General features: G+C 52.8%; 1 protein-coding gene and 1 non-coding gene across 4 annotated transcripts in view; both read right to left on the bottom strand.

The window, feature by feature from the left end:
- Positions 1 to 26,884, bottom strand: part of LOC105469246 (phosphatidylglycerophosphate synthase 1) — a 50,130-nt gene that overhangs the window by 11,912 nt on the left and 11,334 nt on the right. Inside the window, exons 2-8 of one of the 3 annotated variants that reach the window (XR_011615215.1) lie at positions 22,619 to 22,808; positions 18,313 to 18,390; positions 16,323 to 16,422; positions 15,142 to 15,331; positions 13,871 to 14,082; positions 10,385 to 10,906; positions 568 to 2,069 (exon numbers count right to left, since the gene is read on the bottom strand). Coding sequence is in view for 2 of the 3 variants with exons in the window: in XM_011720060.2 (XP_011718362.1) it covers positions 10,385 to 10,906; positions 13,871 to 14,082; positions 15,142 to 15,331; positions 16,323 to 16,422; positions 18,313 to 18,390; positions 22,619 to 22,808 (1,292 nt within the window). In the remaining variant the exon portion in view is untranslated. The remainder of the gene's footprint in view (positions 1 to 567; positions 2,070 to 10,384; positions 10,907 to 13,870; positions 14,083 to 15,141; positions 15,332 to 16,322; positions 16,423 to 18,312; positions 18,391 to 22,618; positions 22,809 to 26,884) is intronic. The other 2 variants (XM_011720059.3, XM_011720060.2) reach the window with 2 other exon arrangements.
- On the bottom strand, positions 14,616 to 14,744 carry LOC112424541 (small nucleolar RNA SNORA30/SNORA37 family). The gene has a single exon (XR_003015322.2). It is a non-coding gene; the product is annotated as a small nucleolar RNA SNORA30/SNORA37 family (small nucleolar RNA).

The following is a 26,884-nucleotide window of genomic DNA, read 5'->3' as shown; positions in this document are numbered from 1 at the left end:
GGCGTCCGCCAGCCTCAGACCAGAGACAGGAGCTTCCTCCCACCTGCCGTTGTTCATTCCAACTTTTCTAATGACAAGATGAGCCTCTTAAAACACTGGGTCTGTTGAGTGTGACTTGTCCAGCTGGCTCTCCCGAGCCCACGGAGAGAACAGTGACGGTGATGAGTAGGAAGGCCACACGCCCACATGGGTGATGAGGGTTAGGCCGCTCTGTGTCACACCACCATGACTCGGCGTCCACCCCACAGCTCCTAGACCACAGAATCTGATGGAGAAGGTTGGAGGTGCATGGTTCTACACACACTTTTTATTTGCCAAATCCACCTAAGCACTGGCTCGGTTCTTTATGAGGCCACCTAGGGGCCGGCGCTCAGAGGCAGGCAGGCCACCTCCAGTGCGCAACTTCATCAACTGCTTCCCCATCTACTGCTCATTCTTGACCCCAAGACAGACTGTATATGTATTTGTAGACAGTCTCTATATCTATGTTTCCCATATAGAAAGAATAAGGGTTTTTCAGCAGGTGAGTGCCCAGGATTAGAGAGGTAGCTCACGCTTTTAACCTACCTGAGACTGCCCATCAGCTTCCCCGCCAGACTTATTTGCACTGCAATCTTTCTCCATCAGAAAGAAAATAACGACCACAGGCCAGCCTGATGCCCTCTGGGGAGCCCTAAGGAGACAGCATGAGTCAAGCACCTGCCAGGTCCGGAGATGCCAAAGGATGCTGCTGCGAGATGCCCATACTCCAGCATGCCCCACAGGCCAGGGCAGCTGGGAACAATGGTGTTTCAAGATTTCAGCTCACAAGTCAGGAGTTTTAGCCATTGGTCTGTGTCCTGAGGACAACTGGGAAGTTTCCAACTGGGGAAGGGGAATCTAAAAGCCCTTTTGGAGGTCAAGGCTGCAGTGAGCTAAGATTACCCCCACTGCACTCTAGCCTGGGCAAGAGAGAAACACTATCTCCAAAAAAAAAAAAAAAAAAAACACAGGAGCCCTTTAGGTTCTGTTTCATCTCCCTCGCTCTAGGCCTGAGCAGTCTGGAGCTCCGGTGGTCAGACCTGCACCACCAGTCAGGATGTCAGGCTGTGTATACACTGGGCTAAGACTATCAGGCCTGGGACTCACTGTCGGGAAATCTGTTTCCCAGTACAAGGCCATAAACTGGTTATCACGCCCGACTCTTCATCCCAGGGCCTGACCTCTGGGCCTGACATCTTTACAATTCCAGGAACCATCCGATTAGGGAGACCTGCAGCAGGAACGATAGCCTGAAGAGGGAAGAAGCAGCCCTCTGCAGACCAAGTGCTTTTGGGAGGGGACTGACTGCTGGCAGTTCATGGGGCAGAGAGAAATGCTGCCACCCTGGGTGCCAGAGAGGGCAGGGTGCAGGGTAGGCAAAGGCGGCTGCTACTCCACAAACACTCGCTATAAAGCAAGTGTCACAGGGACACCAGAGGAGGACCTGGACTGGAGTTGCGACTTCCGCTGCCTCCCAGCTCTAGGCCCCCTCTTCAGAAAGGACGCCTGCCCCTGCTCTTCTGCAAAGTCACTCTGCCCTGTGGAAGGCTGATCCAGGCCTCAGCACTCCTGGCCTCCATGGCAGCGCTCCCTCAGCACTCGCACCGTGACTTCTGAGCCCTTTCCAACACGCCCTGCCCACCCTCCAATCTCAATGTCCATCACTCCCAGCACCCCTGCTGTTCTGCAAGCCTCGTGTGGTCGAGGGGCTTCTCATTTCTGTCCCCTCTGCCAGGACACTCCAGCCCCAGATGGTGGCATGGACGCTCCCTCTTCATTCAGGCCAACTGCCCGAGTCCGAGTGTCTGCTCCTCAGAGAAGCCCTCCCTGAGCCCCCTTGTAACAGACCCTGCAGCAGCCTGGAGCCTTCTCTTGCTCTGCTCTTCGTAACTTGCTCCCTGATATTTGTAGAGATGCATCTGCTTCTTATCTGCTTTCCATCAAACTACAAGCCTTAGGAGGGCAGGGAGTTAGTCTGTCTGGTACCCAGTGATCCATTCCCAATGTGCCGAATGATGCCTGGGACACAGTTGGTACTTGTTAAATATCTGTTTGAATAAAATAAACAAACTGAGAGTAATAATGTCTCTCCCAAAAAAGGTCAAATTAAGTGTTAAAAAAGCTCTGAAGGCCAGGCACAGTGGCTCACCCCTGTAATCCCAGCACTTTGGGGAGCCAAGGCGGGCAGATCACAAGGTCAGGAGTTCAAAACCAGCCTGGCCAACATGGTGAAACCCCATCTCTTACTAAAAATACAAAACTTAGCTGGGCATTCTGGTGCGTGCCTGTGATTCTAGCTACTGGGGAGGCTAGGGCAGGAGAATGGCTTAAACCCAGGAGGCGGAGATTGCAGTGAGCCGACTTTACGCCACTGCACTCCAGCCTGGGTGACAGAGCAAGACTCCCTCTCAAAAAAAAAAAAAAAAAGCTCTGAAGTTTAGGTTTTATTTTATTTTGAGACAGAGTTTTGTCTTGTCACCCAGGCTGGAGTGCAATGGCGCAATCTCGGCTCAATGCAACCTCCGGCTCCTGGGTTCAAGCGATTCACTCGCTTCAGCCTCCTGAGTATTTGGGATTACAGGCGGCTGCCACCACGCCCAGCTAATTTTTGTATTTTTAGTAGAGATGGGGTTTCACCATGCTGGCCAGGCTGGTCTCAAACTCCTGACCTCAGGTGATCCACCCACCTCTGACTCCCAAAGTGATGGGATTACAGGTGTGAGCCACAACTGCACCCGGCCTATTTTGTTTTTGTTTTGTTTTGTTTTGTTTTTGAGATGGAGTCTTGCTCAGGCTGGGGTACAGTGGCGCGATCTCAGCTCACTGCAACCTCTGTCTCCCGGGTTCAAGTGATTTTCGTGCCTCAACCTCACGAGTAGCTGGGACTACCGACATGCGCCACAACACCGGGCTAATTTTTGTATTTTTAGTAGAGACAGGGTTTCACTATGTTGGCCAGGCTGGTCTCAAACTTCTGGCCTCAGGTGATCCGCCCACCTTGCCCTCCCAAAGGGCTGGGATTATAGGTGTGATCCACCGCGCCAGGCCTCTGCAGTTCTAAGACAGAAGTGCACGAACATTTTAAGAGTACATGCACGAACATGTACTCCTCCCTCCAGCGCCCCCACAGTATTCTGCAATAAATCTCAGGATTCTCAGACTCCAATAAACACACGGAGAGGACAGAAGATCTCATAGTCTTATCCTGGCAGCATAAGCACTCGCCTGCTCTGACACCAGTACAGCTCTGAGAAAGTGTAAGCGCCCACAGGCTGGTGTGTGTGCTCAGCCTGAAGCGAGCAATTTGCACCAGCACAGCACCCCTACCACACCCACTGGGTGCCCAGGGGAGAGCGGCCTCACGTGTCGCCTAGGCAAACAGGGTGGGGCTGCCCGCCTCTCGCCATCAGTTCACCTTTGGGCAGAATGCCAACTGGCCTATCAGAAAGGCAATAAAAATAGTGACATTCTCACAACCATTAACAGACTTCCCTGTCAGCATGAGCCAGAAATCTCTTAATCCAACACCCTGCTCCGCCCTAGCCACCCACATTGTGTTGTTAATGCTAGAATACTGCATGTAGAAGAAATTGAAGTCAACATGTTAAAACTCATTTTCTGATCTTCCTCATGAAATGCACGCCGGAGGGCAGAGCCCATGTCCCAGCAGATGGACACAGCCTGGTTCGGCACAGCATGGCTCCTGCCTGGATGTAATAATGGGATGGGCACCACCCGCTCTGTCCCTCACCTCTCCACGGAGCAGAAAGATGAAGAGAGACATGAGAACTGGCTTGACACAGTTCATACTCAGCCTCCCCTGAAGCTGCCTCTCAAGACCTCGAAGTGAGCTTACTGGCACCCAGCAGATACCACACTTTCAACGGCTGACAAGGCCGGACTGCTCCTGCCTGTACCCCACCCCCGACCAGAACCAGGTTTGGGAAGGAAAGCTCAGCACCCATCCAGATGTGTCTGCAGCAGCACAAAGCACTTCCTGTTAAGAGTCCAAATTCTAGCCCAGCTCCCAGAACCTTGTCCCACCACACCTACTGGGCGAGGAGCGAGGGCCAAGCAACAGGAAACTGACAACCATGAATCAGAGGAACTGCCACCTGCCTGAGATCCAACCCAGATGCCCACCCTGCCCCACCTCCCATAGCCAAGGCGATGCAGGGGAAGAGGCCTGGCAGCACCTTCCTTCATGACCAAATCAGCACAACAAAACTACAGGGAGCAAGGCCAGAGACACAGCACCAAGGGATCCAAGACCCCCACCCCACTCCCTTCTGCCAATCTATTCGCTCAGGGACACGCAGTGGCCCTCGGCCCCCAGTGTGATTTCAACCTCCACGCACCCCACCAGGCGCCTCACCCGGCCTAGGAACCGTACGGTTATTTTACAGAAAGTCAAACACAAGCCCCGTTCCCCGTGTCCTCCTGACAATCCAGAGCCATCCCCTGACTGCACAGGAAGGAGATTAAGCCAGGCCCCTCAGCTGTGGCCACAGGTAAATGTGGACTCAGAGCCAGGCTTCTAGACTTCAAGTCTAGTAATCTCGACGCCAAATCACACTTGCGTGACTTCTCCTGAGTATTCTAAATAGGCTCCCTTTACAAAAATCCAAATAAAAATTAACAGATAAACCATATTGCAAAAGAAGTCTCTAGTGCTTGCCTTTAAATAGTTGAGGGTTCCTCTGGTTCTTAGAAACAGCTCAATTTATTGAAATGTGATAGAGATACATGACAGATTGACAGATAAAATATGTTAAGAAATCAGCGGCCGGGCGCGGTGGCTCAAGCCTGTAATCCCAGCACTTTGGGAGGCCGAGGCGGGCGGATCACGAGGTCAGGAGATCGAGACCATCCTGGCTAACACAATGAAACCCCGTCTCCACTAAAAACACAAAAAAATTAGCCGGGCGTGGTGGCGGCGCCTGTAGTCCCAGCTACTCGGGAGGCTGAGGCAGGAGAGTGGCGGGAACCCGGGAGGCGGAGCTGGCAGTGAGCCGAGATCGCGCCACTGCACTCCAGCCTGGGCGACAGAGCGAGACTCCGCCTCAAAAAAAAAAAAGAAATCAGCATAGTACACAAAAGAGGTGTATCAGGCTGTTGAACGATCGGCAGATGGTTATCACACAGGAATCTTTCCAACAAGGCATCTAAGCAACTGCCAGACAGTCCTGGCAATACTTGACAACACACAAAACACTAAAGAAAAAACGCCAGCCCTCTGAATTTTCTGTCACCAGACTGCACTGAAATCCACTGGCAGCTGCTGAGCCACGGGGTCATTTCACATGAGAAGGTACATCTTCCCCCCACGCTGCTCTTCCTTGCATCACTACACTCATGGGGCCACCAGCAAGTTCCACACAGTCACTCCGCAAAGCCTCTTGTTGCCTGGCTCCCAGAGGAGTGCTGTGCTGACAGCAGAGTGCTGTCTGAGGGGCGAGGATCTGGAATCCACAGTCCTGGCTTACCCGCCTCTGCCCAAGGGCTTCTGGGAGCAGGAGGAGCTGAGATCAGCCCAGGCCTGTCCTACAGGAGCCTGGGTGAGGGAGTGGAGGTATCAGCGCATAGCCACCGGCAGGAATTTTCTGGGGCCCAAACACAGACACACCCAAAGAGGCACACAGCCTGTACCCAGCAAGCGCCATGCAAAGGGTAGACAGGAAGTGGTCCACTGGGCCAGCCATCCAAATCCACAAGCAACCTGCAGCCTCCCACTCATCTCTCAACCTGACACAGGCTGCTCTGGAGGAAGTGACCATCAAAAGATGGGCCTGAAGAGGTGCTGACTTAAGATCCCACTGGCGGGCCGGGCGCGGTGGCTCAAGCCTGTAATCCCAGCACTTTGGGAGGCCGAGACGGGCGGATCACGAGGTCAGGAGATCGAGACCATCCTGGCTAACACGGTGAAACCCCGTCTCTACTAAAAATACAAAAAACTAGCCGGGCGAGGCGGCGGGCGCCTGTAGTCCCAGCTACTCGGGAGGCTGAGGCAGGAGAATGGCGTAAACCCGGGAGGCGGAGCTTGCAGTGACCTGAGATCCGGCCACTGCACTCCAGCCTGGGCGACAGAGCGAGACTCCGTCTCCAAAAAAAAAAAAAAAAAAAAAAAAAAAAAAAAAAAAAAAAAAAAAAAAAAAAAAGATCCCACTGGCGACACAGCCACTGAGCAGGGAAGGACCCTCGCCTCTCACTTCAGCATCAAGTGACCTCTGACCTCTGGTTCCTGGCTTTAGGATGAAGCCCCTCTGCTCAGCAGCAGCCCCCTCCACGCACCATCCATCCCTCACCCACCTCTGCCAACTCTCCCCTATATCCCATCCCCCACACGGGCACATGCCCTGGGATCCAGCTGTAAGATCATCCCCAATTTCCCACCAGTCCGGCACTCCTGGGTTGCAGGGAACACACCCCACCCCCACACACACACCATCCCCCCACACACACCACCCACATCAGGGCAGGAGAGAGGGAGCGGCAGAAGCACACCAGTCCGGGAAAAGGCAAGACACACCGGAAAAGCCGGTTGGATGTTTCTGTTTCAGCGGTAACTGGGGAGTCAACTCACGTTTATCAAAGCCGCTTCAGGGAAATAACCGGTGGCAGAGTCAGAAGCTACAGGCCAGGAGCCCCCCACCCTCCAGGCTGAGTTAAGGGGCCTCCTCATCGTTCCAGCACAGTGCAGTTGAGGAGAGCAATGCCTAGTCACTCCTCTGCAGCTCCCCAGCACACGGCAGTATGGGTCTGAGGCCTCCCCAAAGGTCAAAGCTGTCCCACTGGCCAGCTCTTTCAATACCCCATCCCTAGGTACTGCTGTTATTCCCAGAAGTAATGCCAATCCAAAATTACTTTCCACACCTGCCACAGGCTGGGGCCACCTGCCCTGAGACACTGACCACCAGCCTGGTTCAGTCACCACACATGCCAGAGATGGGCCCTGCAGGACAGTGTGGCAGTCACTTCCCGCACCAAACAATGCTACCTGCCTAGACAGGCCTGTGGGCCTCAAAGCAGCACATGGGAAGCCCTGGACAGGCCAGAAGCTTCCCATTCCAAGCCGGGAGAGTTCTTAAGGCTAGGCATGAGAATCTACTCGGGGAGTTTTTCAAACACCATGGTGGGTTCAATCCCCACAGAGCTGGATGAAGGTCTAGGGGAACCTGGGCTTCAGTTTGGTTTTTTGGGTTTTTTTTTTTTTGAGATAGAGTCTCGCTCTGTCGCCCAGGCTGGAGTGCAGTGGCCGGATCTCGGCTCACTGCAAGCTGTACCTCCCGGGTTCCCGCCATTCTCCTACCTCAGCCTCCCAAGTAGCTGGGACTACAGGTGCCCACCACCACGCCCAGCTAATTTTTTGTATTTTTTAGTAGAGACGGCGTTTCACCATGTTAGCCAGGATGGTCTCGATCCCCTGACCTCGTGATCCGCCCGCCTCGGGCCTCCTGAAGTGCTGGGATTACAGGTGTGAGCTACCGCGCCCAGCTGGCTTCAGTATTTCTTACAACGCACCCCCCAGATGAAAAACACTGGTTTAAAGAAAACAAAAACAAACCACCTGAGCACTGGAAGATCCTCGAGTCTCAACAACACAGATGTGTGCCCACAGCAGTCCACAGCCTAGACCCCAGCCGCAGAGGCCTCCCACTCGCTCAGCTCTTCCGAAAGCCACTAGGACCAGGACAAGAAAATGAGCAAAACAGGCCTCTAGACTGCTCAGGGAGAAGCTAGAAAAGCTGCAGGCTGTACTCATGGCGCAGGGGCCTCCAGGTACCATTTCCCCTTCTCTAGACAGACTAGCCCCGGGGTTGGGGGTCCCCAGTGTCAGAAAGGAGTTATGGTCCCACTACTAGAGGCGGGCACCCTCCCAACATCAAGAGGCCATGGGGTAAGCCCACTGCTAAGCACAAGCTTTCCAGCATGTTGTACCCATGTCTCGGAGGAGCTGCCCCTGGGATTCTGCCCCATTTCGGCTGCTCCGCCAGATACCTGAGAGGGATAAACATACAATGCAGAGTGTGACCCTCTTCCTACCACCCACCACCAGCAAGACTGTGCACAGGGCCTGCATTTCCTTAGCTATGGGGAAAAAGGGCAGACACTGGCATATAGGGAAAAAACCAAAGGCGGCCGGGCGCGGTGGCTCAAGCCTGTAATCCCAGCACTTTGGGAGGCCGAGACGGGTGGATCACCAGGTCAGGAGATCGAGACCATCCTGGCTAACACGGTGAAACCCCGTCTCTACTAAAAAATACAAAAAACTAGCCGGGCGAGGTGGCGGGCGCCTGTAGTCCCAGCTACTCCGGAGGCTGAGGCAGGAGAATGGCGTGAACCCGGGAGGTGGAGCTTGCAGTGAGCCGAGATCCGGCCACTGCACTCCAGCCTGGGCGACAGAGCGAGATTCCGTCTCAAAAAAAAAAAAACCAAAGGCAATAGTGAGGAAAAGACAGGAAAACTGGGTTGCTGATGCCAAAACAAACGATCCCTAATGAATCCTCTTTCTCCCTGAAAAAGGCACTGCCAGCCAGGCGCAGTGGCTCACGCCTGGAATCCCAGCACTCTGGAAAGCTGAGATAGGTGGCTCACAAGGTCAGGCGTTCAAGACCAGCCTGACCAACATGGTGGAACCCCATCTCTACTAAAAATACAAAAATTAGCCGGGCAGGATGGTGCATGCCTGTAATCCCAGCTACTAGGGAGGCTGAGGCACAAGAATCACTTCAACCCAGGAGGTGGAGGTAGCAATGAGCTGAGATCACGCCACTGCACTCCAGCCTGGGCAACACAGCAAGACTCCATCTCAAAAAAAAAAAAAGTTGCCAACAAGCAAGAACTCTGACCATCAAGACAAGGCTAAGGGCCGGGTGTGGTGGCTCACGCCTATAATCCCAGCACTTTGGGAGGCCAAGGTGTGCGGATCACCTCAAGTCGGGAGTTCAAGACCAGTCTGACCAACATGGAGAAACCCAATCTCTACTAAAAATAAAAATGTAGGCTGGGCGCGGTGGCTCAAGCCTGTAATCCCAGCACTTTGGGAGGCCGAGACGGGCAGATAATGAGGTCAGGAGATCAAGACCATCCTGGCTAACACGGTGAAACCCTGTCTCTACTAAAAATACAAAAAAAACTAGCCAAGTGGCCGGGCGCAGTGGCTCAAGCCTGTAATCCCAGCACTTTGGGAGGCCGAGACAGGCGGATCACAAGGTCAGGAGATCGAGACCATCCTGGCTAACATGGTGAAACCCCGTCTCTACTAAAAATACAAAAAACTAGCCGGGCGAGGTGGCGGGCGCCTGTAGTTCCAGCTACTCCGGAGGCTGAGGCAGGAGAATGGCGTGAACCCGGGAGGCGGAGCTTGCAGTGAGCTGAGACCCGGCCACTGCACTCCAGCCTGGGCGACAGAGCGAGACTCCGTCTCAAAAAAAAAAAAAAAAAAAAAACTAGCCAAGCAAGGTGGCGGGCGCCTACAGTCCCAGCTACTCGGGAGGCTGAGTCAGGAGAATGGCGTAAACCCAGGACGCGGAGCTTGCAGTGAGCTGAGATCCGGCCACTGCACTCCAGCCTGGGTGACAGAGCAAGACTCTATCTCAAAAAAAATAAAAATAAAAATAAAAAAGTAGCCAGGCGTGGTGGTACAGGCCTGTAATCCCAGCTATTCAGGAGGCTGAGGCAGGAGAATCACTTGAACCCAGGAGGAGGAGGTTGTGGTGAACCAAGATTGCGCCATTGCACTCCAGCCGGGGCAACGAGAGCAACATTCCGTCTCACGGCTAAGGCATGTTCCTCTCCATCTCTTAGGAGAGGTTACGTCACCACATCTTTACAACAGCCACCAAATGATGTGACCATATATGGTCTTTGATGCATAAAAGAGACGGATTTTACACAACTGAAATTCACTTCTGGGGAGGCAAGGCAGGCAGACCACTTGAACTCAGGAGTTCAAAACCAGCCTGGGCAACATGGTAAACTCCCATCTCTACAAAAATACAAAAAATTAGCTAGACGTGGTGGCACACGCCTGTAGTCCCAGCTACTCAGGAGGCTAAGGTGGGAGGACTGCTTGAACTGGGAAGTGGAGGTTGCAGTTAACTGAGATCATACTACTGCACTCCAGCCTGGCAAACAGAGCAAGACTGTCTCGGGAAAAAAAAAAAAAAAAATCCACTTGGGGAGATGAATGCTCTCCTCTCCCCAAGTCATGGGACAGCTATGCTGTGCCTGCAAGGGCTGCTGGGAAGGTAAGAAGGGAGAAGTGCAGTGCTCTAACAGGCAGGTGCCAGGGCTCCCCCACCCCCTGCCCATGCTTGTGGCTGTCCCACGCTGGGCCGTCCTCCAGCCAGCTGCTGCGCACCTTTGGCATGGAACGTCCAGCCCCTCCGCCAGTACTCCTGCAGCTGGACCCGCTCCTGCTGTCCCAGGCTGCACACCTCGCTGTAGAACTGCCGCTCGATGTGCACATAGGCCGCTGGGATGGCGCCAGCCACTCCCTTGGCCCCAAAGAAGCCATTCACCTCTGGTGAGGCCAGCAGGATCTGGTACTCAGCCCGAGTGCCCAAGACCAGGTCCATGTAGGCCTGGGTCAGGTTGAAGTAGCCAGTGGTGAGGTAGACCTTTGCACCACGCTCCGCCTCAGTCAACAGGGTCTCAGTGACAATCTCATCGATTTGAATCTCGAAGGGCTTCATCTGAATCAGCGGATAAATCCAGGTGTCAGGGGCTGGTCTGCGATCCCCAGCAGCTGCTGCATCTTCCTGGGTCAAAAGGGAGTTGCTGTGGAAGGTCTGGGCATGCAGCATCTGCTGGCGGGTCCTGGCTGAGTTGATCACATCCATGACCCTCTTATTGGCTGCCTTGCAGTACTCGGCCCGGTCACCTAGAGGAAGACGTGAGAGAGGAGTGAAGGGAAGAGAAAGAAAGGATCTAGATTCTGCCCAGCTCAGGGGACGGGGCATGTGACAGGCAGGTGCAGATGCTACAACTGGATGTTCACTGAACACACGCTGAGTGGGCCCAGGACCCCAAGCCCAGAGCGAGGCTCCTCTGGGGATACAGTTTGCCCAAGACAAGGGCCTAGCCCACAGCAGCCCACACTCAGGCAGAAGTGAAAGCCATGTCAACCTATCAGTCCAATTACAAACAAGTTTAAACCCAGGCAAGACAAACTGACAGGGGGAGAAATCAGGATAGTGGTTACCTTGGGGGTAATCCCTTGCAGGGGCACATACAGGGGGCCTTCAGGAAGCGGGTCCACTAGGAACAGGTTCATGGCTGTATACTTACGACTGGCGCTCGGGGTGCTTGTTCTACTTCAATAAGGAAGCTCAGTCAAATAAAGACATACAAGTATAACCAAAAAAGGAGCGTGCATATTCCACAGATAGGGTCACAGGGAAAGCCTTGGATAAACACCATCAGCTTGGATAAGCACATCACCATGTGGGAAAGCTTCCCACAGCAGTGACAGTCCTGGGAGAGAGGAAGAACGGGCAGGCTCAGGCTCTGCATGGGGTGCCCTTTGTATTCGGACAAGACACTGGTGACAGGTAACCATGCTGACACACTAAAGGGAAAGATGCTACTATCAGACAAGACAAAGCTGAGAATTAATGAGTTAAGCACCCAACTCAAGAAGACAGGGGAAAGAAACAACAGAATATAACCATGAATACAGTATAGGGAAGCAAAAATAAAGAACAGGCCAGGCACAGTGGCTCACGCCTGTAATCCCAGCACAGCACTTTGGGAGGCCGGGGCAGGCAGATCACCTGAGGCCAGGAGTTTGAGACCAGCCTGGCCAACATGGCGAAACCCTGTCTCTACCAAGAGTACAAACAGTAGCCTGTAACCCCAGCTACTTGGGTGGCTGAGGCTGGAGAATCACTTGAACCTGAGAGGCAGGGGTTGCAGTGAGCTGAGATCGTGCCACCGTACTCCAGCCTGGGTGACAAGAGCAAAAAACTCCATCTCAAAAAATACATATATGTGTGTGTGTGTGTACATATATGTGAGAGTGTGTGTGTGTATGTGCATATATATATACACACAAATAAAAATAAGAATAGAAATTACTAGAATGAAAACGATACAAAAATGGAGAAAGTTGCCGGGCGCGGTGGCTCAAGCCTGTAATCCCAGCACTTTGGGAGGCCGAGGCGGGCGGATCACAAGGTCAGGAGATCGAGACCACAGTGAAACCCCGTCTCTACTAAAAATACAAAAAAATTAGCCGGGCGCGGTGGCGGGCGCCTGTAGTCCCAGCTACTCAGGAGGCTGAGGCAGGAGAATGGCGGGAACCCGGGAGGCAGAGCTTGCAGTGAGCCGAGATCGCGCCACTGCACTCCAGCCTGGGCAACAGCGTGAGACTCCGTCTCAAAAAAAAAAAAAAAAAAAAAAAATGGAGAAAGTCGACTGTCTGACAAAGGACTGACAAGACAACAAGGCTTTGGCGAGGCTGGTGAGGGAAGTGAAACAGGGAAGGAGGGCTGTCCCGGGCCATCCTGCCGGCTTGCACGGTCTGCGCTGAGAGCAGGGACAGACACTCGGTGCCTTTCAGGGCTGGGCTCCAGAACAAAGAGAAGGACCAGCCCGTGCAGGAGTCTGGACTGTCGATGCCAGCGCCCTCCGGGGAGAAAGGAGTCACACTGCCGCACGCTGGACGGGGCTGCGGGAGGGAGGAGCGCCGGGGCCCTGAGCACACCCTGAACCTCTCTGTGGACTCACATTCTCCCAAGCACAGCTGGGCTCGAGTCTCCCCACTCCTGCTCCGAGCGTGCTGGCTCTCATCCTGGCCTAAGCACGGCCCGTTTTCTCTCATATCCATGCCTGGCCCGTTACATTAGACCAGGGATCCAAATACATTTTCTGTAAGGGTCAGATGGTAAATATTTTAGGCTTTCTGGGCCAAAAGGCAGAGCTAAGGATGCTAGGCAGGCACTCAGCAAGAGAGATGCAGAGCTCCACAAGCTCTTTATGGATGAAATTCAAAATACACCAGTAGTAACTGAGCATGGCAGCGGGCAGAGCATCACACCATCACAGTCGGGCTCTGAGGCCCAGGGCTCCCCTAACACAAGGACAGGGCTTCCACCAGATGGCCCACTTAAATGCTTCCATTCTAGGTCCACAAGACGCGAAGAGTTCTTCTCCCAACAAGGTCCAAGTTCAGCTCCTCCTCCCCAAGTTCAAATCCAGCAAATTCAGCAGCAGCCCTCTAAAGGCCATGGGGGAGCCACAGCCACAGGAATCACAGGAATGCAAATGGCCTGGAACACTCATGCCAGGACCTGCCTGGATCCAGTGGGCAGATCTGAGAGCTCTTACACTTCACTTTCCAGGCAGGGGGCCACAGAGCTCAAGGGAGCTGGAAGTCACAGGCACAAGTGATAGGCTTGGGGAAATGGGCCCTAGGCGAACAGCCGCTGGCCTGGTTGCTTCCTGTGATGCAGGGCAGGCTCCTGGGTCACTCGCCCAGGCACACGTGTTCATTGCTGAGTAGCTACTTGTTAACTGCATCCTGACCTGAGTTTGTCACCCGCCCCCGCTAGTTCACCTGAGACCTGGGTCACCAGGTCATGCCGCTGCATACCCTTGCCTGAGTCCTCCTCACCTGCATCTTCCCTCCCACACTCCCGCCTTCCTGGGCCGGCTCTCTCACCCACAGAGCATGACTGATGGCCAGTGAGTCACATCTGTCTGGCTTTTTTAAGGCCAAAAGCAGAATGAAGCCCTCCCACCCAAGATCCCTATGCCTGCGGCAAGGCCACCCAGAGGCGTGCTCTCCTGGGCCCTCACTCCACCCCACCCACAGCCACAGAAGGGTGTCAGCGGCAGCCCCTACCTTTGTAAGGATGCACCATCCCATCCACCACCTGCACCGTGTCGTCCCCCTGCAGCTGCAGGGACACATCCCCCACCGCGTCCACCAGCTCCGTGAAGAAGTCGGCAATCTCCACGCAGTCCTGCAGGAACACGTAGCGATCCTGGCGGTTGGTGAAGTAGGAGTCACTCAGGTTTGCACTACAGGGATGGAAGACGCAGGTCTCAGGTGAACTAGCAGGGGGGTGACAAAGTCCGGTCAACATGCAGTTAACAAATAGCTACTCAGCAATGAATACGTGCAAGAGACAAAGCCAGAGTCGATCCAAGGTGACACAGCGAGTGACCCACAGGCTCCTCCTCTCAAGGAGCTGACAATCTAGCTGAGAAGAGGAGATGCAGACACAGAAAGTCAGCTAACCACGCAGGGCTTTTGTTTGTTTGTCCTGAGACAGCCTCATTCTGTCGCCCAGGCTGGAGTATAGTGGCATGATCTTGGCTCCCTACAGCCTCCGCCTCCCAGGTTGAAGTGATCCTCCTGCCTCAGCCTCCTGAGTAGCTGGGGTTACAGGCGTGCACCACCACACCCAGCTAATTTTTGTACTTTTAGTAGAGATGGGGCTTCACCATGTTGGCCGGGCTGGTCTTGAACTTCTAACGTCAGGTGATCCCTCTGCCTCAGCCTCCCAAAGTGTGGGATTACAGGCGTGAGCCACTACGCCCGGCCCATGCAGGGCCATTTATCAGTGCCCATGTTTGTTTGTTTTCTCTGTCCCACTAAGTGACAGCTGCCACTGGTACCGTCCCAGAGCAAGGATGCAATCAAGGGCTTTGTCTCAGCACCAGCAACCCAATCCTGGTCCCACTGCCGAGGGGAGGGCCTGTGAAAGGGCCCACATTTATCAACCCAAGGACCTGGACTTCCAGGTCTGACTCTTGTTTATTTTTCTGGCTCTGTCTACCTGACAAAGTGACTCATCCTCTCTGATCTGTTTCCACATGTACACAGTGAGGAAAATACCACAGAGGGTCACTGGGGGTGGGAACAGACAACACACCTGAGTGGCCAGCACATGCTAAGTGCCCAATCAACAGTGACTTCCAGTCAGTCCCTGGGGGTTTCCAGCCTCAGTGGCAGAGACAGTGCCAGGGAGGTGCTGCGGATGCACAGCAACCAGACCTACAAGCAGGTTCTCCAAGGCTGAGGGGAACGGGTTTCCCACTGTTCCTATTCCACTGCCCTCCAGCCTGCAGAGCAGGAAGGCAAAAGCACCGGCAGTGGGAAGCACTCACCCGCTCAAGATGACGCTGTTGTCGAAGAGATACACCTTAATGTGCTGCAGGCCAATGGTCTCGTTGAAGCGCTCAGGGATGAGGAGCCGGAGTAGGCCGCGGAGGTGCGGCGTGTGAAAGAGGGAGACTCGGACCTGCTCTGGGAACCTCTGCAGAAGTGGGAGCAGCATCGTGCGGGAGTTCTTCCGGCCTGAACACAGGACAGAGAAAGCGGCCGTTGACTCACAACAGGAAGGCATCCTGCCTCCAGTGAGGAGCCACCTCCACGTGGCCTCGCCTTCACCTGCGCCGTCCACCTGAATCATTCACACCAACTGGGGCTACTCCTAGCCAGGGGACTCCCGGGCCAACCTCTGTCCTGTATGCTGGCCACATCTCAGGCCTGGAGTGCTCAGCATGGCAGATGCCTGCTCTTTTTGCCACCCAGCACCCATTCACCCTCCTCCTGGTAACTGCACCCAACCTCCTCCTGGGGCACTACCCCACCCACTCTCAGCATTTCTGCTCTGGGAGACGACCCTACCCACCTTGCCCCTCACCCCCAGCTCCATGGGGGAGCACACAGGCCTGGGCCGGACTATTCGGCACAGTCCAAGCTCCCGGCTGGGCACGCCACGGTCAGGCCACTCAGGAACTTTGACCGAATTCTCAGGAAACCAGACTCTTTCAAAGGACAAGGTATCATAGGGAGACAAGCCTAAGCCACCAGGGGTCACCACACAGAGCCTGAGAAGGAAGCCAGGCCAAAGAAAACAGCTACGGGATGGATCCTGGCGACACAGCCAAACCCCAAATCACAAGCCACCCAAAGCAGATCAGTCACAGGAGTCCAAAAAAGTCTTTTTGCCTAAGGCAGTTTTTCAAGAGACAAAGTCTGGCTACATTGCCCAGGCTGGACTCAAACTCCCAGCTCAAGCAGTCCTCCCACCTCAGCCTCCCAGGCAGGTGGGACCACAGGGCGTGCCACTGACTCGGCTCCTGCCTAAGCTGATTTTAGTTGGGCTTTCAGTCACTTGCTGCAGAAAAAAATCCTAACTCACACAATCAGGCATCCTGGGCCAGCTTGGATGATCTTCAAATAGCCTTGTCTCTGCCTGGGGACGAGGGGGTGACAGTAACTCCTCTTGGAACTGAGGATCTGACACAGGAAGCATGAGGGGCCAGGCGTGCATGCCACCTACCTCGTGAGCCCCGCGTGAAGTCTAAGAGAATGGAGACCTTGAGATTTGAAGGAAACTTTGCTTGGAGTGACTTTTCTAGAGTACTTTCCAGGCAGTCCACCTACCAAGAAAGAACACAGAAGAAGAGAAGATTAAGACCCAAAGAGGTGTGTGTATTTAAAGAAAAACAAAATGCCCCATCGGCTAGTGCTCTCGTCATCTTCTCCAAAGACAGGTTTGTGCCATCAGCACTCGGACACCAACACCACAAAAACTCTCTGTCTGAGAGCCCCTTCTTGATCATCAGAAGAAGCACCCAGGGGCCCTGATCTCCTCCAGGAATGGAAGGGGACCTGCAGGCAGAGGCGTGCTGCCTGACAGCCAGCCCATGCCACCCTGGAAACACTACGACACCAGGTCCCACGTACATTTCAACACAGATAATCCTCACAGACAAAACAAACAGTGCCCTCCTCGTAAAGAGCACTTAGTAAATATTTGCCAAATGAATGAATCCAAGACACGGCCTGCCCACTGGCCACTCTCCGCAGTGCTGACATTCCATTCTTCTCCCGTGAGAACACACAGGCTCCCAGGCTTGGAGGGGAGGGTATATCCTTAAAAGAGAGGGAGGCAGCCGGGCGTGGTGCCTCACGCCTGTAATCCCAGCACTTTGGGAGGCCGAGGTGGGCAGATCACCTGAGGTCAGGAGTTCAAGACCAGCCTGACCAACATGGAGACCAACATGGAGAAATCCCATCTCTACTAAAAATACAAAATTAGCCGCGGTGGTGGCACATGCCTGTAATCCCAGCTACTTGGGAGGCTGAGGCAGGAGAATCACTTGAACCCTGGAGGAGGAGGATGTGGTGAGCCAAGATGGCGCCACTGCATTCCAGCCTGGGCAACAAGAGCGAAACTCTGTCTCCAAAAAAAAAAAAAAGAGGGAGGCCTCCTTCTTAGGAGAGGCAGAGAGGGGAGGACGGCTCATATGAACCCATTGCCCCTCCCTCTCCACACTCCAATCCCTATAGCTCCCACGTGTAACTCTGAACGAGGACAGACCAAGAAACGGCACTAACTCTGGGCAATGGGCCCCATCCGTTTCACTATACGGAGCGGAAAGCAATCCCAGGAGACCAAGAGAAAGACGTGATCTCATTCACAGACTCACTTCAGCTGAGCCTCAGCTCCCGCCACGCACCAGAACCTGCGCTGGCCCCAACAGCTCATACAAACCTGGGGACTGCTGGCTCCTTCCCACCCACCTATCTCACTGTAAGTGACAAGGATGGCACAACAGCAAGTCCAAGGGGAACAAGGCTGGCAGCAGCCCTGGCACTTGACAGCAGCCCGTGGCAGAACCAGCCAGCCAGCCCAACTTGCACTCAGGTCCGTTTGTCCAGTACAGGGTCAGAAAGCCTTTTATGTAAACAGCCAGAGAGTAAATATTTGGAGCTTTACAGACCAGATCGGCGCTGTCACAACTACCCAGTTCTGCCGCTGCAGCATGAAACTGACCACAGATAATAGGCGAATGAGTGTGGCTGTGCTCCAACAAAATTTAATTTACCAATACAGAAATTTAAAGTTTTCGTAAGTCATAAAATACTATTTTTTTTCTTTCCCAATTATTTGAAAATGTAAAAACCATTCTTTCTTAGCTCACAGGTCACACCGTAACAGGTGGCAAGTCAGATTTTGCCTGCAGGCCACGGTCGGCCAAGCCCTGAACTGGCAGGCAGAGCTGCCTGGGACCCTGTGTGAGTAGGAGGACACTGCCAGTGAGGCCAAGAAGGCCCAGACCAGGCCTCCCCACGCTCTCCTCACCAGGCCCTCCCCACACCAGGCCCTCCTGACATGCCCACATCTGGGGCAACAAAAATAAGAGCTGGCTCTGACATGGAGGCCAAGGAAAGGCAGCTCCACACCAACTCCATGGCACAAAAAGCTGTGGCACGTTGGGGCCCATTCACTACTGCTACCAGGACCATCTCCCCATAAACCTTACCAGTTCCTGTTCCAAAGGACCTGTCCCCAGGTAGAGGGATGCCATCACGACCCGCTTCTTGGCCACTCTTATCTGCCCCTGAGAGAGGAGAAAAATCCAAAATTCAAATTTATCATTTTCATGGTTCACTAAGAAGACAGAACCCTTTGACCTGGCAGGCAAATCCTACTCCAAGCTGAACTATCCTATGTCTTTGCCAATTAATATTTAAAGCAAGCTCGAAACGTGTATGGTAACCTCCCAAATAAGTTCCCACAATCCTAAAAGAAAATAGCCTGCAAAGTAAAGCAAAGTCTAGGCCAACTATAAAATGCAACACAGCCATTAAGAAGAATGAAGGCAGGCTGGGTGTAATGGCTCACACCTATAATCCCAGTACTCTAGGAGGCCGAGGCAGGCAGATCGTTTGAAGCCAGGAGTTCGAGACCAGCGTGGCCAACATGGCGAAACCCTGTCTCTACTAAAAACATAAAGATTAGCCAGACCATGGTGGCGCAGGCCTGTAATCCCAGCTACTCAGGAGGCTGAGGCAGAAGAATCACTTGAACCCAGGAGGCAGAGGTTGCAATGAGCTGTGATCACACCACTGCACTCCAGCCTGGGCAACAGAGCAAGATTCCGTCTCGAAACAAAGAATGAAGGCAATCTACGCACACTGCCACGAATGTCCACAATGGATTGCTGAGCCACAAGCAAATGACCTGTGCTCCCACCTCCTACACCTCACTCCTGCACAAAGCATGCAAGCGCGCGCGCATGTGCGTGTGTGTGTATGTGTGTGTGTGTTTGTGTGTCTGCAGAAGCATGGAGGGTACACAGCAAACTGTCCTCCAAAAAGCAGAGCTCAAAGGAAGGGGAGTATGGACACAAACCTGCCCTCTTTACCTTCTACCCATCTGCACAGTTTCCAATGTCCATATTCAGCATGCACCACTCTTGAAATGTAGATGGACAGGTATACAGACACGTGAGCAGAACACACCAGTGCCCCAACATGACACCCCAAATCAGTCCTAACAGCCAGGGGCCTCTCCCTAGCAGTCCCACCCCAGAGAAGGAGGCAGGGGTACAAAGAATGGCAGTGCTACCAAAAGATACACAGGAGACCCAGGTGAGAGGGAGGCAGCTTCACATCTACCTGCTTCTCTATCAGAAGGAACATCACAGCCCACCCTGCATCGTCAACACAGGATGACAGGCAACTTGACTAGACAGAAACATGAACAATCACTAGGAAAGGCTTCCGGACAAGGAAAAAACAAAGCAACTTCCCAAGGTTGCTATTTCCTTTGTTTTGTTATGAATTAAAATAGATGTTTGTGGGGGTAATGATTATAAAGAAAGGGAAAAATAAATAAGGCATAAGACGCCGGGCGTGGTGGCTCACGCCTGTAATCCCAGCACTTTGGGAGGCCAACGCAGGCAGATCACAAGGTCAGAAGATCGAGACCATCCTGGCTAACACGGTGAAACCCTGTCTCTATTAAAACAAAATACTAAATATTAGCCGGGCGAGGTGGCGGGCGCCTGTAGTCCCAGGTGCTCGGGAGGCTGAGGTAGGAGAATGGCATAAACCCGGGAGGTGGAGCTTGCAGTGAGATGAGATCGAGCCACTGCACTCCAGCCTGGGCGACAAAGCGAGACTCCGTCTCAAAAAAATAATGAAAGAAAGACAGAAAGAAAGACAAAGACAGAAAGAGAGAAAGACAGAGAGAAAGAGAAAAAAGAAAGATTGAGAAAGAAGGCATAAGACAATTTAGTTCAGGCAACCAAAGCATATCTGACTGTTTACTACAAGACACCAGGTCCTACAGATGTAGCGAAGGCATGGGGACCAGGCAGAAACCAGCACCGTCCTCTCTTCTCGCTGTGTACCCTGGGAAGAAACGTGCTACTCAGTGTGACACACACTAGGAGAATCTGCCCACACTTCAGCGCAGACTGCAGGGAAAGGAGGCCCTGGCGTATTCTCCACCTGCTGGGGCAAGCCCCTCTGCCCCTTCCTGCTCTCTGCAGGCCCACCCTCCTCAGGCAGGGCCCGACCTCCTGGCCAGGGGATCACTACATGGAGACAGTCAGTCATCCTCCCAGAGTTGATTAGGACAGAGAAGAATTGCCTTTGAAAAACTTGTTTCTTCAGGCTGGGCACGGTGGCTCACGCCTGCAATCCCAGCACTTTGGGAGGCCGAGGTAGGTAGATCACCTGAGGTCGGGAGTTCGAGACCAGCCTGACCAACATGGAGAAACCCTGTCTCTACTAAAAATATAAATTAGCCAGGCATATGGTGGTGCATGCCTGTAATTCCAGCTACTCAGAAGGCTGAGGCAGGAGAATCACTTGAACCCAGGAGGTGGAGGTTGTGATGAGCCGAGATCGTGCCATTGCACTCCAGTCCGGGCAAACTCCATCTTAAAAAAGAAAAGAAAAGAAAAGAAAAACCTGTTTCTTCAACTTGAGGAGAGAATCAAGTAGGAGCAAAGAGCCAACAGTTGCAGCACCATTTGGTACAAACAAGGATGCCCAGGACAGGTGAGCAGTGCAGGGAGGCGGATGAGGGGAGAACAAAAGGCCACGCCTGTATGCACACACAGAACGCATTCTGAGTGAACCAGTCAAGCTAAGTGTGGATCAACAAACAGAACAAAAGCGCAGAAGGAGAGAAAATGGGCAGGCCCTCAAATGACTGAGAGTTCATTTTCCGCACAAAGATGAGTCTCTACCTAGATTTCCTATTGTCTCCCAGCATTCTGCCTGCTTGGCCTGGCCCCATCAGACCTTCATTCTTCTTTTTTTGTTGAGACAGAGTCTCGCTCTGTTGCCCAGGCTGGAGTGCAATGGCGCGATCTTGGCTCATTGCAACCTCCACCTCCCAGGTTCAAGCAATTCTCCTGCCTCAGCCTCCTGACTAGCTAGGCTCACAGGTGTGCACCACCCTTCCGTATTTTTGGTAGAGACGGGGTTTCACCATGTTGACGAGGCTGATCTCTAACTCCTGACCTCAGGTGATCCACCTGCCTCAGCCTCCCAAAGTGCTGGGATTACAGGCGTGAGCCACCATGCCTGGCCTAGACCTTCATTCTAATATCATTGCTAATACAAACTCATAGTTCATGCTGTTAAAAATTAATTAGTGTTGAATTACTTCATTCCAATTAGCAGTTTAACCAGAATAACTAGATGTGGCATGTAAACCTGAGTAACACGTTGAAAGCTGAACCCCCAAATGCAAAACTTACATCACTACCAGGAGAGGAAAGGCACACACTTAAGACAGAGTCCCTAAAGAATCAAGACTACGCCGGGCGCGGTGGCTCATGCCTGTAATCCCAGCACTTTGGGAGGCCAAGACGGGCGGATCACGAGGTCAGGAGATCAAGACCATCCTGGCTAACACGGTGAAACCCCGTCTCTACTAAAAATACAAAACACTAGCCGGGCGCGGTGGCCAGCGCCTGTAGTCCCAGCTACTGGGGAGGCTGAGGCAGGAGAATGGCGTGAACCCGGGGACGGAGCTTGCAGTGAGCGGAGATCCGGCCACTGCACTCCAGCCTGGACGACAGAGCGAGACTCCGTCTCAAAAAAAAAAAAAAGAATCAAGACTACAAGGCTTAGACCCAGGATGTCTAAATTCCCCGTTACTTTGAAAGGCCTCTTCATGCATATCAAATCGCACCCACGAGTTTTTACTTCCTATTACATCTACCAAGATGACACTCATACTGTGTTTGGAGATGATTCCAGGGTTAGGGGTCCATCACGCACAGACTAGATGAAGATGCCCTCCTGCCCTGTCACCTTTAGCAAGGACATACCCGTGTGGCCCACGGGTCCTCAGTCCTCACTAACCTCCCTTCTCGTGGTCACAACTTCACCGTGGAACAAAAGGAATCAGTGCACCCATAAGAATCAAAGTCTAGGCCCGTGGCCGCACACGGTGGCCAGTACTTTGGGAGGCCAAGGCAGGAGGGCCATTTCAGCCCAGTGGTTCAAGACCCGCCTGGGTAACATAGTGAGACCCCTTCTCAAAGATAACAAAATAAATAAATAAAAATAAGGTCTAGTTCCTTGTTCTCACTGTTGCCTTCTCAGAGCTTCTCCACCTGAGACACTGGCCCCACAGGCAAGTTTCTGATTGTGGCTCAGCTCAACCATCCACGAAGCTAAAACCTGACAGGTAAAACCTGGAAGGAAGGAAGAAGCTTGAGCAGCTATCAAAAGTTTCTAGACTAGAAAGCACTCAGGACTCACAAACCTAATCCCCCAAAAGCTCTAACTCAAAACTTTTTTCCTTTAGATACAACTTACCTTCATGAGCTCAAAAAACTCTGCTGGGGAAGAAAGCACCCTGACGTGAGAACTGGAGACTCCAAATTCTGGAACCAGGTTTCTGATCCACTGGAACCGGTGCACGCCTTCCGGACACAGGCAGCAAGGTGGGGAGGTGACCTGGGGAACAGTGGGGGACAGCAGGGGAGCCAGTAACAGCCATGGTGACCTGGTTAAAGAAATAAGCAACTGGGTCATACCTCAAATACTTCTGCAGAAGTCCCTCTCAGTTACTGGTGGGTGAAGAGGGGCTGGGAGATGGGTGTGTTGTTTGTGTTATGAATGTCAGATTTTCTAGAACATTTTCAACAGTGAGCCCAACTCAAGCCCTGCTAAAGGATTTTTCCTTCGGCCTTTCCTCTTATTCCTTAAAAAGCCTACTAATCGAGCAACTTGAGAAGTGTCAGTACCTATAGATAAACCCCAAACTTTAATTCCAAACAACTCAGGAACCAAATTTAGAGCATCCACAAGTAAACTCATAAAAGCTACCACATGGTTTGCCACCATATGGCAACCTTCTAATGAATCTACCTCAAAAAAATGTGCCTGCAGCCACCACTAAAAGACACTGAGCAGAACGGTAAGTGTGGCAGAAGTCTCATTACAGCCCAGACGCCCCACTTTATGACTCATGAGATAAACAAGATTTCTATTCAAGGAAGTACCCAGAAAAAGAAACTTTTCTCTTTAAAAATCCAATTTATGCTGAGCATGATGGTTCAGGCCTATAATCCCTGCACTTTGGGAGGCCAAGGCAGGATGACTGCTTGAGTCCAGGAGTTCAGGACCAGCCTGGGCAATATAGCGGGACCCAGTGTCTACAAAAAATTGTTTAAAATTAGCTGGGCAGGCAGGGCACAGTGGCTCACACCTGTAATCCCAACACTTTGGGAGGCCAAGGCAGGTAGATAACCAGAGGTCAGGCGTTCCAGACCAGCCTGACCAATATGGTGAAACCCCATCTCTACTAAAAATACAAAAATCAGCTGGGTGTGGTGGTGTGTGACTGTAGCCCCAGCTACTCGAGAGGCTAAAGCAGGAGAATCGCTTGAACCAAGGAGGTAGAGGTTGCAGTGAGCCAAGATCGCACCACTGCACCCCAGCCTGGGTGACAGAACAAGACCCTGTCTCAAAAAAAAGTTAACTGGTCATGGTAGCACACACCTGTAGTCCCAGCTACTCAAGAGGCTGAGGCAGGAGGATCTCCTGAGCCTAAGAGTTCAAGGCTGTTCTCCCAGCTCTGATCATGCCATTGCATTCCAGCCGGGGTGACACAGCAAGACCCTGTCTCAATCAATCAAAATCAGACTTGGAAAGAAAAGCTGGAGCAGGGAGAGAAGGGAGAAAATGAGCCCCTCTCAAGAGTAATGATGAGCCGTGGCCGGCCACGGTGGCTCACGCCTGTAATCCCACCACTTCGGGAGGCTGAGGCGGGCAGATTACCTGAGGTAGTAGTTCAAGATCAGCCTAGCCAACATGGTGAAACCCATCTCTACTAAAAATAAAAAGACAGGTCGGGCGCAGTGGCTCACGCCTGTAATCCCAACACTTTGGAAGGCCGACGCAGGCGGATCACGAGGTCAGGAGATCGAGACCATCCTGGCTAACACGGTGAAACCCTGTCTCTACTAAAAAATAGAAAAAATTAGCCAGGCGTGGTGGCGGGCGCCTGTAGTCCCAACTACTCGGGAGGCTGAGGCAGGAGAATGGCATGAACCCAGGAGGCAGAGCTTTCAGGGTGTCACGATCACGCGACTACACTCCAGCCTGGGCAAAAGAGACTGTCTCAAATAAATGAACAAATAAATAAATAAGCCGGGCATGATGCAGGTGCCTGTTATCCCAGCTACTCAGAAGATGGAGGCAGGAGAATTGTTTGAACCTGGGAGGCGGAGGTTGCAGTGAGATGAGATGGTGCCACTGCACTCCAGCCTGGGCAACAGAGCAAGACTCCATCTCAAAGAAAAAAAAAAAGAAGAGTGATGATGAGCCGTGCCCCTTCACCGTCAGCCACATCCTGTTTGGTGGGGTCACACACCATCTCTGGCCAGCGTTAGCTCGACCACATAAAGCTGCACCCCTGGCGGACTCCACACTCCACTGAGGCCAAGGCTGGAGGAGAGGCATTTCTGCCCACAGAGCTTCATTTCTGCTCCTCAGTGACTAAAAAGCCTGCGGGAGACGGGGGTGGAGGGACTGCACACCCAGAGCCCCACACAGACCTGAGCTACTATGAATCCTAGTCCTGCAAACAGCAGCAGGAAAACCCACTTCAGCGTGTGACCTCAAGAGGGACTTGGGAGAGAGGACGCTTGGACATCCCAAGGCCTGAATGGCCAAAATTCCAGGAAGATGATTTCACTCGCTTGCTTCACGATAAAGCCCTCAATCTTCCCAGGCTTCGTAAATGTCCCTGCACAGACACCAGATGGCCCACAGCTGCACTTCCCAGAAAGCCCACCGGTCTGTCACTGCCGATTCACTGCCAAGAAAACCTTAGTCAACAGCAGAAGGTGCTGGCTCTGTGGATCCTGGAAGTCTGTGACTGGCCGTGGCCACCCAGTGCAGAGGTGGGAAACAGCTGTTCTCCCGTACTGTCTCTAGAGGGGTGATGACACTCACAGGCATCAGCTTGCAGATGAAAGGCCTAGATGTGTAAAGCAGGGCTCGCTGCCTGGGTTTCCTAAATCCCGGGCCACCCTCCTGCAAAGCTCAAGAGAGGAGAGCGAAGGACCCTTCAGTGCAGCAGAAACCACCAGACAATGGGAAAGGTGCACAGGGACCCATCAACCCGAGGTCCCAAGGGGCCTAGAGTCTCACATTCACTAATGAAACATGGTCTGTGGGGGGGGTGGGGGAACAGGCAACAGCAGCATAAAATCAATGTCTCCCCTGCCTCACAGCACTTCTGCCATCTCTCAGATCATCCAAAAATCAGGTGCCACCTGTACTGCTCCAGGTCACGTGGTCAGTCCGCACACAGCCTTCATAGAAGCTGAGAGCCGCAGCCCAACGTGGTGGCTCACGCCTATAATCCTAGCACTTTGGGAGGCCAAGGTGGGCAGAAAACTTGAGGTCAGGAGTTCGAAACCAGCCTGACCAACATGGTGAAACCCCGTCTCTACTAAAAACACAAAAAGATTAGCTGGGTATGGTGGCACATGCCTGTAATCCCAGCTACTTGGGAGGCTGAGGCAGGAGAACTGCTTGAACCCAGGAGGTGGAGGTTGCAGTGAGCCAAGATCACACCACTGCACTCCAGCCCGAGTGACAGAGTGAGACTTCGTCTCAAAAAGAAAAAAAGAAAAAAGAAAAAAGAAAAGGGGCTGGGCGTGGTGGCTCATGCCTGTAATTGCAGCACTTTGGGAGGCCAAGGTGGGTGGATCACCTGAGGTCATGAGTTCAAGACCAGTCTGGCCAACACAGTGAAACCCCGTCTCTACTAAAAATACAAAAATTGGGCCAGGCGTGGTGGCTCATGCTTGTAATCCCAGCACTTTAGGAGGCCAAGACGGGCGGATCATGAGGTCTGGAGTTCGACAACAGCCTGACCAACATGGTGAAACCCTGTCTCTACTAAAAATACAAAAATTAGCCGGGCATGGTGGCACGCGCACCTGTAGTCCCACCTACAAAGGAGGCTGAGGCAGAAGAATCACTTGAACCTGGGAGGCAGAGGTTGCAGAGAGCAGAGATCCCACAGATGCACTCCAGCCTGGGCAACACTCTGTCTCAAAAAAAAAAAAAAAAAAAAAAATAGCCAGCAGTAGCTGAGGCAGGAGAACCGCTTGAACCTCAGTGCCAGAGGTTGCAGTGAGCCAAGATCGCGCCATTGCACTCCAACCTGTGTGACAGAGCAAGACTCTGGCCCCCAGCAAAAAAAAAAAAAAAAAAAAAAAATGGGAGGAAGAAGAAACACTCCTTGGCACATAGCAACCCAAGAGAGGGCAAGTTCAACTTAACCCTCAACAAAGCCATCGTGTAAGCACGTATGACATACCATGGAGGATACAGATGAAGAACCAGGCAGTCTCTCCCTCCCACAACCTTCGTAGCTTTCACAGACTTACATACCTGACATCATCTAAGAACACAAGAAAAGATGCTAAAATTAAATCAATGTCCAAATAGACAGTGTATGTTCTTCAAGGCATCAAAAATGGGAGCTGGTGATGCCTGGGCTACTGGGAAGGTTCTGCAGCATTCTACCTCCAGTGGGCCTCGGAAAGCTAGTAGGATTCA

The sequence above is a fragment of the Macaca nemestrina genome, chromosome 17 (genome assembly GCF_043159975.1).
Source record: "Macaca nemestrina isolate mMacNem1 chromosome 17, mMacNem.hap1, whole genome shotgun sequence".
Classification (NCBI taxonomy): domain Eukaryota; kingdom Metazoa; phylum Chordata; class Mammalia; order Primates; family Cercopithecidae; genus Macaca; species Macaca nemestrina.
This window is presented reverse-complemented; position numbering and strand designations above follow the sequence as displayed.